General features: G+C 42.0%; 1 protein-coding gene across 6 annotated transcripts; it reads right to left on the bottom strand.

Moving 5' to 3' along the window:
• Positions 1 to 1,188: 1,188 nt before the first annotated feature.
• Positions 1,189 to 3,586, bottom strand: LOC122009359 (rac-like GTP-binding protein 6). 6 transcript variants are annotated; one of them, XR_006119541.1, is made up of 7 exons: positions 3,215 to 3,586; positions 2,968 to 3,055; positions 2,782 to 2,891; positions 2,538 to 2,601; positions 1,997 to 2,061; positions 1,807 to 1,904; positions 1,189 to 1,538 (listed from the first exon to the last, which is right to left on the bottom strand). XR_006119541.1 is itself a non-coding variant. In XM_042565478.1 (7 exons), exons 1-7 carry the CDS (start codon positions 3,311 to 3,313, stop codon positions 1,482 to 1,484), a joined length of 549 nt encoding a protein of 182 aa, XP_042421412.1. In that variant the 5' UTR covers positions 3,314 to 3,586; the 3' UTR covers positions 1,189 to 1,481. The 6 variants fall into 6 exon arrangements, 4 of the variants coding, with proteins under 4 accessions (XP_042421412.1, XP_042421411.1, XP_042421410.1 ...); XM_042565478.1 differs by having other exon boundaries at positions 1,807 to 1,872; XM_042565477.1 differs by having other exon boundaries at positions 1,189 to 1,720; positions 1,807 to 1,872; positions 3,215 to 3,585.
• Positions 3,587 to 14,352: the final 10,766 nt, after the last annotated feature.

Here is a 14,352-nt window from a genome sequence, read left to right as displayed (position 1 = left end):
ATAATTTAAATAAATATTAATTAAAAATGGTTTTTTTTATAATTTTACTATTATTTTTTATTGTCTTAAAAATATTTATGTCATCTATCCTTATTTGAGCCGTCCGACCTGGTGGAAGACCGGTCGGCCGATCGAATTAGGAAATCTTCAACCAAATTCAAGTAAATTATGAGTTAGACAAGTGAATTCATCAGCTCACTAAATAAATAAATAAAAATAAAAAATATAGAAAAATTAGAATTTTTAAATTTGAATTGTGAAGAGGTCAGTTCCCATTAAATTTTTAATTTTAATTTTAAATTTTGAAATCAAAATTTCTAAACTCATGATGTAACCCAAGCTCACCACAAGTCGGACTGCCTAGATCAGCAATTCGCACGAGCTAATTCATTTAAGCCCGTATTTAAATGGACTGATAAATAAAATTTTAATTCAATCCGTTTAAATTATTTGATAAAGCATCTAGTTAAATTGATAATTCTAATCGTTAGGCCTCCCAAGTGATTTTCAAAGGTTGTGGATGCAACAACTTTTATACAAATTGTTGGATTAAAGACAGCATGAACTCTAGGACGATAAGACAAAGAGTCTTTGGACTTAGAAGACTAACAGGAGGCGATGAGTTTTGAGAAATTACGTGAAGACGAGGCTGAAAGATGGTAAAGTGTGAGAAATTATGAGATCAAGCTTTCAAGTTTATGGTCAAGCTCGATCCTAGAGCTATAGCAAATTGAGCTGATTTAAGTATTTAGTTGATTGTAAACTCTTTGTCGACATTGAATCGACTATAAGATTGGTTCAGTTGATTGGAATTTTAACTATTGACTTGAAATGACCATTTGTCTTCTAATCGATTCACCAAATGATCATTTAGATATGTTTGTGCATCATCTTAAGTGTTTCGAGTAAAAGTTAATTGTGCAAAGGGTATCAATACCCCTTTCATCAATCATTGAAGTATTTTCAGATATAAAATACATCATCAGGTACTTGATCCCCTTTATGCAAAGAATCATTACACAAAGACAAATACCCTCTGTGATTTGCGTAGCCACGAAGATGACGACTTCACCTTTTACTCCTATTATAGTATTTCGGACAAAAATCAACTCTGAATTTCATGATGGTCGTAAAAATTTTCACCAATGCAGCATTTCTACGCAACTTAAAAGCCATCATGGAAATGTATTTTTCATAACACAAGCTTTATTCCCCATGTAGTTAACTAAAGATAACAAAGCTACAATCAAGACAGTACTTTCATCAATGTATGTGTTTCAGATTTAGTAAGCGTGCGGTGGCTATTTGGTCTACTGGTATGATTCTTGCTTTGTGTGCGAGGAGAGCGAAAGCAATGCCCACAGTGCTTCGAAGGAGTTGTTCCTCTTCTAGAGGAGCTTTGCGCCGGGCTTCTTCAAGTTTGAGGCCAAGCTTCACGGTGGGCACCATCATCAGGTACTGGCTCTTTCCACCCCACACCCTCAGATGTCGAGATAGCTACTGGGCGACTTTTTGCTTCCATGATCACAAAAGAATTGCTGTAGCTGTTGTTAGTTGAATATACACCAATTTTGTAAATCAAACTAGACACTATGAGGAAAGGTGGCCGTGATCCATTTCGTATTCATAGAATGGAACACAGCCCCTTCCCCTTATTCTTCTTTTGTTTTGGAGGTTGAAGAACCACCTTGATTGCCATATCGAAAACACCCTTAATATTCTGCATATCATATTTTCAATAAAGTGGAAACTTATAAGTAAAGATGTTACGATCTGAAAGTTTGTAGCATTGTGGATGCGACATACTTGTTGAGTCTTGGAACTGCATTCGATATAGGCAGGGGCTTCGATGGTTCTCTTCAGCTCTTCCCCCTTGAATCATGGTGAGAGTTATTGTCAATAAACTAGACAGTGTCAGTAAACAGCTCAAGCTTAAAATGGGTTTCCTCATAGTGTCAGTAAACAGTTCAAGCTTAAAATGGGTTGCAACTGGTACCTGAGCAGTAGTTATCGGTTGAGAACCCGGGTGATCGATGAAAAACTGTTTATCATCACGGAGATCTGCCAACAATGCTACACACAGTCACTTGCTGCATTCAAAAGTAAAAGCTTCTACCTGGTCTAGATGATCGACAGAAACACTTCTCAAGTTGCAGTTCTAGAATTGAACAAAGTTTTAACAAACATGGTCCTTGGCCAAGAACCAAACGATTACATTTAAATGCCCTTCAACAATGCTTGGACGCAATCTTCCTTTTAACTCCATACCTAGGTGAGATTACTTGAACACAAACAAAAATATTTCAGAAATAGTTGCATACAACACTTAGCTTCGCATCATATACTTGTACCCAACTCCGAACGACACATCAAATGCTATCTTATTACGCTTTTACTACTCATAATTTCAATCCCTACCTATCAAAATGCCCCCAACAAGATTTCTAAATAACATTCAGAAAAGGTTGCTTGGAGTTTGAATCTATACAAATACAGCCACATAATTCAACAAAATGCGATGAAAGAGTTACGAGTACCGAGCTTTGACCCGACGAGAATAACTGGCACACCAGGGGCGTAGTGCTTCAGTTCAGGAATCCACTGAAACATTGAAATGTTGCAATCCAGAACAAAGTGAGGCATTAACAAGTGAAGCAAGAAAAATAGAACTACAACAAACATAACTTTTTACACTGAAAAATGGCAATTGCAATCCAAAAAAGACAAAGTGAAGCAAGAACACAATGATTTAACAAAGAGAACTTCTTGCTCTAGCATTACCTTCTTGGCCACATTCTCGTAACTGGCTTTACTTATCAAAGAGAAAGCTAGTAGAAAGACGTCGGCACCTCGGTAGCTCAATGGTCTGAGTCTGTTGTAATCCTCTTGACCTGGTTCCTCACACCATCACATTAGAACAGATCGCTTGGAGACAATAATGGAGAAGCAGGCAGGAAGAAAGGGTACCTGCAGTATCCCAGAGACCCAAGTTAACTGTGTTCCCATCAACAATCACATTCGCACTGAAATTGTCGAACACAGTCGGAACATAATCCTGTGAATCCAAAACAAGAAGTTAACGAGAAGGAAATCGCAAGAAAGCTTAAAGATTCTTGATCTTTCCTCATTTCAGAATCAGGTGAGGAAATCATACAAACATAAAATAATGCACCACCAAGAATTGGGGGAAAAGGGAGATTAGTTGTAGACTGACCGTGGGGAATGTGTTGCTGGTGTAGGATATGAGCATGCAGGTCTTGCCGACGGCGCCGTCACCCACCGTGACGCACTTGATGAACCTCGAGGCACTCATCTCCGCCTCCTCCTCGAAACCCTAAGAAGACCGCGTTTTCTCGCTTCTGCGGCTCTTCGCAGCCTCAACAAGCGCGACGCACCTGAAAGCCGCAAGAGGAAGTCGACAAATGCGATGCATTTTGGCGATCGAGCGAGAGGAATATATAGGGGAGAGAGAGGGGAGAGAGAGAGGGAGAGGCGAGGGCGCAGCGCAGGCTTCGGAGGAGGAAGAAGAAGAGGAGAAATCGATGCGGTCGCATAGGAAGACTCAATTCAATGCACTCTGCACCCCCTTTCTTTTCTCTTTGAGAAAATTTCATTTTACCCCGTATATTTTGGAAGTCTTTCCTCATTATATTATTTATTTAAAAAATAATCCAATTTACCTCGTATACTTTACATATTGTTATTTTACCTCCTTCCCCATTCCTTCATGAGTTCATGGATCAATCATTCAATCTGCTATTGGATTCTTCGTCTCCTGCGTTAAATCCTGAAACATCCTCAATCTCTTCCCAGCCTTCGTCTTCGAATCCATGCCACCGCCATTGCCGCCTCCTCCCTTCTGTTCGTTCTCGAGAACAGGGCCCAGAAGAGCCTCAACGATCGCGCCATTGAACTCCTTGTTGTCTGGCAACTCCGGCCACCTCTCCGCAGCCGCAGCAGCATCCTCCTCTTCTACCACCTCCATCGCCACCTTCGCGATGTCAACCGCGTTCGACGACCTCGTCCTCTTCAAGTTCGCCAGAGGATGTTGATTCAATTCCTTGACCAGCTTTGACGAGAAGAACGGCAGCGTCGATGTTGAGCGTAAGTCTACCTGGTTGGGTCAAGGGTGGGCTAGAAATCGATGATAACTAAATTCTGTTGTAGATACCCATACTTTAATTCATTATTAGTATATCATAATTTTTATAATTGGTATCAGAGCTAAGAATTAACTTATTATCAATTTTTAAGACGATTATTTTTTAATAATTTGGTACATATATATCAATTTTTACATTTGATTTCATATAGATGAGTAAAATTGATATATATCCATTGAATGAAGTATGGATGGATAGATTAAGATTTAATCAATGAATTGAGGTTTTCACATTATTCGCGAAGAACACAATTGGCGACGCAGTTTTAGGATTCTTTGGGTTGAAAAATTGTGATAAAAAATTAGATTTTTTAGTTACCAATCGATTAGGTAATTGATTGGTGTTCGCTAATCGATTACCATATGGGTTCAATCGATTAAGATGCTCAAAATTGCGAAAAGGAAGTTCCCAAATCGATTGGAATGATCAATTGATGTTTACCAATCGATTAGCATAAGAGTCAATCAATTGGGATTGTCAGATCACAACGAAGTTTCCCAAATCGATTGGGCTAATCGATTGGTGTTTACCAATTGATTAGCATGAGGGCCAACCGATTGAGATTACCAGATCGCGACAAAGTTCCAAATCAATTGGTGTTCACTAATCAATTGAACCAATCGATTACTTGAACCTAATTTGTGAACAGAGAGTTTCCAAATCGATTGGATGATTGATTGACGTTCATCAATTGATTACCATGAAAAGCCAATCAATTACAGAACTTAAGGATGCCCACAGAGAATTTCTGAATTGATCGGTTGATTTTCACTAATCGATTGAGTAATCGATTATAGTTATTTGAGTTGTCCATAGAGAGTTTCCGAATAGATCGGCTGATCGATTAGTGTTCATCAATCGATTACACCAACAATTAAAGTGGATGAACTGCAAACAGTGACCTTCGAAATTGATCAGGGGATCGATTGTTGCGTACTAATCGATTACCAATGTTGGGAAACCGATTAGCACGTGTGTGAATCAAGTCCCATCTATTCTTAATCGATTAAGAAGAGTGTCAATCGATTGATATTTGATATCAATCGATTGATAACTGAATTTAGATTAGTTTTTAATAGTTTTTCTAAAATTCTTCTTCGCTTTTGCTACTTAGTTAAATTTGTACTATCGCTAAAGTGAGAACTATTGGGGAAACTTTGACTATTTGTGTAGTGGGATATATATCCATACTAAAGGCGATTGACCTAAAGGAAGGTCATTCTTATGCTGGATGTATGTTTGACGAAGCTCAAGAATTAAGTTAAACTTCTAACTCATACGCATGGTGTGTCGCCCCAAAGGAAGGGTCACTATGTGGTCGATTAGAAGTATTTTGAGTGAGTTGAAATAATAAGCTTGTTGGAGCAATCCCAATGGTCCGTGGGACCATATGTTTTGGTGTTTGGGCAAAGGGTTTAAGTTAGGTTAACCCTTATTATTTGATATGTCTACTTGAGTTGTGCAGGACTGCAGGATACACATGTGACTCAGGTTGACGGCTTCGGGTCTGGTGAAGGATGGAGCATCCGAGGGACCGTGGACAAGGCAGCAAGGACAATGGCCGAGGGAAGCGACTTCGAGGCATACGCGAAGGATGGCATTGGGGACAAGCCGTGGGCTTGGATGCATCTGAGGGACGAGAACCAAAGGAAGTAGGCTTGAAGGCAAAAGGTCAAGGCTGCAAAGAAGAGTCAAATGAGTCGTGAGGGTACGAGTGCATGAGAGATTGTACTCGGAGTAAAATCCTAGTTTTAGGGTTTTACTATAGCGACACTGTAGCAGTTACTGCAGCATTACTATAGCAGTTACTGTAGCGTTACTGTAGCAGTCGACTGTTGCATGGAATGCACTGTAGCAGAGAGCCGTTGAGAGAGTCGTTGGGCTGGCACCAATCGACTGGTGAATGGACCAGTCGACTGGTAACGGGCAAATCAGGATGCTGATTTGCTCCAAGATCTATAAGAAGGATCTTGGGATGGTCGGCCAAGGCGACGAAATTAGACTTGGTTAAAGCCTAATTAGTAGTCACTAAGTGCTCAAAGGTTCCCTTGTGTCCAAGTATTTTTGGTGAGTGTTGTGGTGAGGTTTCTCCACCCACAAGGAGGTTGAGCTAGCCGGATTTTGCCGGGGACTAATCCACCGACGGATTGAGGGATCGTCCACCTTACGAACACGCCGTGGAGTAGGAGCAAGTTATCTCCGAACCACATAAACGAACGTGTTAGCGGTTTGCATTTCCATTCTTGTATTTGGTGTTTAGCTTTCTATTTGTGTTCGTTTGTATTCCGCTGCGCTAACATCATAGGAAGCAAGGATTTGGGGGCGCCGTCCATTCAACCCCCCTTCTAGCCGGCCTCAAGATCCTCCAACAAGTGGTATCAGAGCAAGGACGCTCTCTATTGGACTAACCGCCAAGGAGGCAAAAGATGACCGGCTTGATTGAACCTCCAAAGTTTGAAGGAGGAAGCCTTGGGGACATCACCTATTGGATGATGAAGATGGAGATCTTCTTCAACACGGATTGAGACACCATGATGGTGGTAAAGGAGCCATTCAAAGTCCCAAAGGACAAGAAAGGAAAGAAGCTCCGAACACGATATTGGACGGAGGAGCAAGCCTCACGATCGGAGGCAAACTCAAAGGTAATAGCAATTTTAATTGATTTTTTGCCTCCTAATGTGATAAGTGGTGTAGGTAAATATGAGAACGCCCATGAATTGTGGAGTAAAGTGAAGAAATTACCATGGGAGGAATTTTTGCCTACACAAAAAGAAGAAGAAAAATCTGAAGAAAGTGATGAAGTGGTCCAAGAGGAGAAGAAGGACCAATCGGATGTGGAGACCAATTCAACATCAAAAGAAGAAGAGGAAGTAAATTTGATCACATTTAAGGAAAAGGATGAAGAAAGGTCATCCACAAGTGTGGATGAGGAAGATATAGCATCTATATCCTCAAGAATTGAAGAAAATTCCAAGGCAAGTGAAGAAGAAGAAGAGGTCTTGGAAGTGGTCAATCTAGCAAGCACCTCCACCGAAGCAAAGTCAAAAGATCACATCTTTGTTTCGGGTGCAATGAGAAGGGACACTACAAGAGTAGATGTCCTATGGGTAGGAAAGAAGTATCTCCTAAACTCAATTCAATCTCTTTAGAATCTAACTTGAGTTGTAGGAAGAAGAAGGAGAAGAAGCACATTAGATGCTTCACGTGTAGAGAACTTGGACACTACCACACAAGATGCTCAAGGAAAGGAGAGTTCAAGAGGTTGGAGTATCTAAAGAAGTGGGAGAAGAAGAAGAGGAGCTCAAGTCAAGGGGGAGCTTCAAGGGTAAGGGAGGTATACCCTAATTTGAAATGTAATTCAAATTCAAACTCTTATGTTCCCATGCATGTTAGGAAAAATAATGTTAATCATTATATGCCCATGCAAAATTTTGGTTTCAAATATCATGATAGGAGTAGGGTAATTGTAGATCAAAACCCTAGGAGACCCATTCATAAAAAATCTAGAAATAGTAGACCTAAGGAGACCCAAGGCATTAATCCCAAGAAGGGGAGACATATGCCTAGAAAGGGTAGGTCTAGGAATGTCCAATTTGGACAAATTAACTCTAGGGTTAGGAACCTAGAGAAGGAGAATCAAACCTTAAGGGGAAAGCTTGATAAGTTAGAACAATTTCTTAAGAGATTCAATGTTGGATCTAAGGAATTAAATATGGTATTGGGTAGCCAAAGACTCAACCATGATAGATCAGGCTTGGGATACCGATCCCTCCAAGGCTAATGAGAGATCATGTGCTAGGGTGGCAAATGATCATGGCAAGGGAGAGTCCTCCAAAGCTAAGGGAAAGTCTTATGCTAGGGTTGCATATGACTATAGCAAGGAGAAGCCAATAAATGGAAAGGGAAAGTCATTTAATGGTAAGGAGAAATTAACCAATGACAAAGTGTCCAAGGTTAAGAAAGTTAGATTTGTAGGCCAAGTGTCACCGGAGGTGCACTGGAATGACTTAGCCATTGTGGATGAGTCACCTAGGGAGGTGGCTAAGGCTAAGAGCTCTAGGGGGAGCTCAAAAAGTCAATTTGGGACCCATGACCAATGGATCTCAGGTGGGTACTACTTGGGAGTCTAGGTTGGGTCATGAAATGCGCCAAGTGGTTTGGAGACAGACTTGAGTCTCAAACATAGGGATTTGGCACACATGGTTTATGTTTCATTCAAGAAATATGACATTTGGGGTCATATTGCATGATATTTGGTTTTGGATGTATAGATGTCATATAAACCAATGCTAGGGATGCATTGTGGGTTGTTATGGGCAAATACATCAAAAGGAAGCCAAAACTAGGACTTTAGGTTAAGGTTCAATTGAACCATTTAGCTAGTTTTGGATTTTATGTCAATCTTGGGATTGGTAATAGATACATTTAGTAATGCATTTTTCCCAAGTAGACAAGCGTAAAATAGACCTCTCCACAAAATTTGGGAATTTTTGGAAGTCTAGAAAATTTCTGGTGCATTTCTGAAGTTGGCTTGAAAAAACTGATTTTTACAGAAATAGGGTGTCAGTCGACTGATGTAGATATCAGTCGACTGGTAACAGTGTTTTTGAGCACAGAATGTTTCTGTAAGCTCATTTTGACGACACCAGTTGACTGGTACTAACACCAGTCGACTGGTACTAACACCAGTCGACTGGTAACAGTGTTTTCGATCACAGAATAGTTCTGTAAGGTTGCGCCGAAGGGGGCAGTCGACTGGTACTTTGGGCAGTCAACTGATACTAGCCTGATGTTGTTTTTCAGTGCTGTTCTTGACCATGTCAACTCGTTTAGATGTATGGGATTTATGGGGGATAAATACATGAGTTTAGGGGCAGTTTGGATGATAAATTTTTAACAATTGGGATATTGTTGGGGATTTTTTTTTGATGTTAGGCAAAGGGGGAGAAGTAAGGTTTAGTTGGGGAAACCTTAAGTGCCTTTGCGTAGGGGGAGCCTTGTGATAGGTTCTTAAAAATCTCTGTCGGAAAATCCTAGTTCATTGGGGAGCTTAGGTGTAGGGGGAGCCTTGGGATAGGTTCCAATGCATGTTTGCATTTTGTGTTCGGCGGTTGCCAAGTGTGTAGCCTTAGCAACGTAAGTCCATTCGGCGGTGTAAGTCCAAGTGTGTAGCCTTGGCGACGTAAGTCCATCTGTTATTAGTATTGTTTATTTGCTATTTGTTTTCCCTAACTTAAACGTATTGCCAAACACCAAAAAGGGGGAGATTGTTGGAGCAATCTCAATGGTCCGTGAGACCATGTGTTTTGGTGTTTGGGCAAAGGGTTTAAATTAGGTTCACCCTTGTTATTTGATATGTGTACTTGAGTTGTGCAGGACTGCAGGATATACATGTGACTCAAGTTGACGACTTCGGGTCCGGTGAAGGATGGAGCATCCGAGGGACCGTGGACAAGGCAGCAAGGATAATGGCCGAGGGAAGCGACTTCGAGGCATACGCGAAGGATGACATTGGGGACAAGCCGTGGGCTTGGATGCATCCGAGGGACGAGAGCCAAAGGAAGTAGGCATGAAGGCAAAAGGTCAAGGCTGCAAAGAAGAGTCAAATGAGTCGTGAGGGTACGAGTGCATGAGAGATTGTACTCGGAGTAAAATCATAGTTTTAGGATTTTACTGTAGCGACACTGTAGCATTACTGTAGCAGTTACTGTAGCAGTCGACTGGTGCATGGACCAGTCGACTGATGCACTGTAGCAGAGTGTCGTTGAGAGAGTCGTTGGGCTGGCACCAGTTGACTGGTGCATGGACCAGTCGACTGGTAACGGGCAAATCAGGATGCTGATTTGCTCCAAGATCTATAAGAAGGAGCATGAGATGGTCGGACAAGGCGACGAAATTAGACTTGGTTAAAGCCTAATTAGTAGTCACTAAGTGCTCAAAGGTTCCCTTGTGTCCAAGTGTTTTTGGTGAGTGTTGTGGTGAGGTTTCTCCACCCACAAGGAGGTTGAGCTAGCCGGAGTTTGCCGGGGACTAATCCACCGACGGATTGAGGGATCGTCCACCTTACGGACACGCCGTGGAGTAGGAGCAAGTTATCTCCGAACCACGTAAACGAACATGTTAGCGGTTTGCATTTCCATTCTTGTATTTGGTGTTTAGCTTTCTATTTGTGTTCGTTTGTATTCCGCTGCGCTAACATCGTAGGAAGCAAGGATTTGGGGGCGCCGTCCATTCAACCCCCCTTCTAGCCGGCCGCAAGATCCTCCAACAAGTGGTATCAGAGCAAGGATGCTCTCTATTGGACTAACCGCCAAGGAGGCAAAAGATGACCGGCTTGATTGAACCTCCAAAGTTTGAAGGAGGAAGCCTTGGGGACATCACCTATTGGATGATGAAGATGGAGATCTTCTTCAACACCGATTGAGACACCATGATGGTGGTAAAGGAGCCATTCAAAGTCCCAAAGGACAAGAAAGGAAAGAAGCTCCGAACACGATATTGGACGGAGGAGCAAACCTCACGATCGGAGGCAAACTCAAAGGTAATAGCAATTTTAATTGATTTTTTGCCTCCTAATGTGATAAGTGGTGTAGGTAAATATGAGAACACCCATGAATTGTGGAGTAAAGTGAAGAAATTACCATGGGAGGAATTTTTACCTACACAAAAAGAAGAAGAAAAATCTGAAGAAAGTGATGAAGTGGTCCAAGAGGAGAAGAAGGACCAATCGGATGTGGAGACCAATTCAACATCAAAAGAAGAAGAGGAAGTAAATTTGATCACATTTGAGGAAAAGGATGAAGAAAGGTTATCCACAAGTGTGGATGAGGAAGATATAGCATCTATATCCTCAAGAATTGAAGAAAATTCCAAGGCAAGTGAAGAAGAAGAAGAGGTCTTGGAAGTGGTCAATCTAGCAAGCACCTCCACCGAAGCAAAGTCAAAAGATCACATCATTTGTTTCGGGTGCAATGAGAAGGGACACTACAAGAGTAGATGTCCTATGGGTAAGAAAGAGGTATCTCCTAAACTCAATTCAATCTCTTTAGAATCTAATTTGAGTTGTAGGAAGAAGAAGGAGAAGAAGCACATTAGATGCTTCACATGTGGAGAACTTGGACACTACCACACAAGATGCTCAAGGAAGGGAGAGTTCAAGAGGTTGGAGCATCTAAAGAAGTGGGAGAAGAAGAAGAGGAGCTCAAGTCAAGGGGGAGCTTCAAGGGTAAGGGAGGTATACCCTAATTTGAAATGTAATTCAAATTCAAACTCTTATGTTCCCATGCATGTTAGGAAAAATAATGTTAATCATTATATGCCCATGTAAAATTTTGGTTTCAAATATCATGTTAAGAGTAGGGTAATTGTAGATCAAAACCCTAGGAGACTCATTCATGAAAAATCTAGAAATGGAAGACCTAAGGAGACCCAAGGCATTAATCCCAAGAAGGGGAGACATGCCTAGAAAAGGTAGGTCTAGGAATGTCCAATTTGGACAAATTAACTCTAGGGTTAGGAACCTAGAGAAGGAGAATCAAGTCTTAAGGGGAAAGCTTGATAAGTTAGAACAATTCCTTAAGAGATTCAATGTTGGATCTAAGGAATTAAATATGGTGTTGGGTAGCCAAAGACCCAACCATGATAGATCGGGCTTGGGATACCGATCTAGTTCCTCCAAGGCTAATGAGAGATCATGTGCTAGGGTGGCAAATGATCATGGCTAGGGAGAGTTCTCCAAAGCTAAGGGAAAGTCTTATGCTAGGGTTGCATATGACTATAGCAAAGAGAAGCCAATAAATGGAAAGGAAAAGTCATTTAATGGTAAGGAGAAATTAACCAAGGACAAAGTGTCCAAGGTTAAGAAAGTTAGATTTGTAGGCCAAGTGTCACCGGAGGTGCACTGGAATGGCCTAGCCATTGTGGATGAGTCACCTAGGAAGGTGGCTAAGGCTAAAAGCTCTAGGGGGCGCTCAAAGTGTCAATTTGGGACCCATGGCTAATGGATCTCAGGTGGGTACTACTTGGGAGTCTAGGTTGGGTCATGAAATGTGCCAAGTGGTTTGGAGGCGGACTTGAGTCTCAAACCTAGGGATTTGACATACATGGTTTATGTTTCATTCAAGAAATATGACATTTGGGGTCATATTGCATGATATTTGGTTTTGGATGTATAGATGCCATATAAACCAATGCTAGGGATGCATTGTGGGTTGGTATGGGCAAATACATCAAAAGGAAGCCAAAACTAGGACTTTAGGTCAAGGTTCAATTGAACCATTTAGCTAGTTTTGGATTTTGTGTCAATCTTGGGATTGGTAATAGATACATTTAGTAATGTATTTTTCCCAAGTAGACAAGGGTAAAATAGACCTCTCCATAAAATTTGGTAATTTTTGGAAGTCTAGGGAATTTCTGGTGCATTTTTGAAGTTGGCCTGAAATGACTGATTTTTGTAGAAATAGGGTGCCAGTCGACTGGTGCAGATACCAGTCGACTGGTAACAGTGTTTTTGAGCACAGAATGTTTCTGTAAGCTCATTTTGACGACACCAGTCAACTGGTACCAACACCAGTCGACTGGTAACAGTGTTTTTCGATCACAGAATGATTCTGTAAGGTTGCGTCGAAGGGGGCAGTCGACTGGTACTTTGGGCAGTCGACTGATACCAGCCTGATGTTGTTTTTCAGGGCTGTTCTTGAACATGTCAACTCGTTTAGATGTATGGGATTTATGGGGGATAAATACATGAGTTTAGGGTCAGTTTGGATGATAAATTTTCAACAATTGGGATATTGTTGTGGATTTTTTTTGATGTTAGGCAAAGGGGGAGAAGTAAGGTTTAGTTGGGGAAACCTTAAGTGCCTTTGCGTAGGGGGAGCCTTGTGATAGGTTCTTAAAAATCCCTGTCGGAAAATCCTAGCTCATTGGGGAGCTTAGGTGTAGGGGGAGCCTTGGGATAGGTTCCAATGCATGTTTGCATTTTGTGTTCGGCGGTTGCCAAGTGTGTAGCCTTAGCAACGTAAGTCCATTCGGCGGTGTAAGTCCAAGTGTGTAGCCTTGGCGACGTAAGTCCATCTGTTATTAGTATTGTTTATTTGCTATTTATTTTCCCTAACTTAAACGTATTGCCAAACACCAAAAAGGGGGAGATTGTTGGAGCAATCTCAATGGTCCGTGGGACCATGTGTTTTGGTGTTTGGGCAAAAGGTTTAAATTAGGTTCACCCTTGTTATTTGATATGTGTACTTGAGTTGTGCAGGACTGCAGGATACACATGTGTCTCAGGTTGACGGCTTCGGGTCCGGTGAAGGATAGAGCATCGGAGGGACCGTGGACAAGGCAGCAAGGACAATGGCCGAGGGAAGCGACTTCGAGACATACTCGAAGGATGGCATTGGGGACAAGCCGTGGGCTTGGATGCATCCGAGAGACGAGAGCCAAAGGAAGTAGGCTTGAAGGCAAAAGGTCAAGGCTGCAAAGAAGAGTCAAATGAGTCGTGAGGGTACGAGTGCATGAGAGATTGTACTCGGAGTAAAATCCTAGTTTTAGGGGGTTACTGTAGCGGCACTGTAGCATTACTGTAGCAGTTACTGTAGCAGTCGACTGGTGAATGGACCAGTCAACTGATGCACTGTAGCAGAGAGCCGTTGGGCTGGCACCAGTCGACTGGTGCATGGTCCAGTCGACTGGTAACGGGCAAATCAGGATGCTGATTTGCTCCAGGCTCTATAAGAAGGAGCTTGGGATGGCCGGCCAAGGCGACGAAATTAGACTTGGTTAAAGCCTAATTAGTTGTCACTAAGTGCTCAAAGGTTCCCTTGTGTCCAAGTGTTTTTGGTGAGTGTTGTGGTGAGGTTTCTCCACCCACAAGGAGGTTGAGCTAGCCAGAGTTTGCCGGGGACTAATCCACCGACGGATTGAGCGATCCTCCACCTTACGGACATGCCGTGGAGTAGGAGCAAGTTATCTCCGAACCACGTAAACGAACGTGTTAGCGGTTTGCATTTCCATTCTTGTATTTGGTGTTTAGCTTTCTATTTGTGTTCGTTTGTATTCCGCTGCACTAACATCGTAGGAAGCAAGGATTTGGGGGCGTCGTCCATTCAACCCCCCTTCTAGCCGGCCGCAAGATCCTCCAACAAAGCTAACTAAGGAAACTCATAAATAAAGTATCATGCGCATAATTGGC

Source organism: Zingiber officinale, chromosome 8A (genome assembly GCF_018446385.1).
Source record: "Zingiber officinale cultivar Zhangliang chromosome 8A, Zo_v1.1, whole genome shotgun sequence".
In the NCBI taxonomy this organism is placed as follows: Eukaryota; Viridiplantae; Streptophyta; class Magnoliopsida; order Zingiberales; family Zingiberaceae; genus Zingiber; species Zingiber officinale.
The sequence above is the reverse complement of the archived record's forward strand: the minus strand, read 5'-3'. Positions and strand labels throughout refer to the sequence as shown.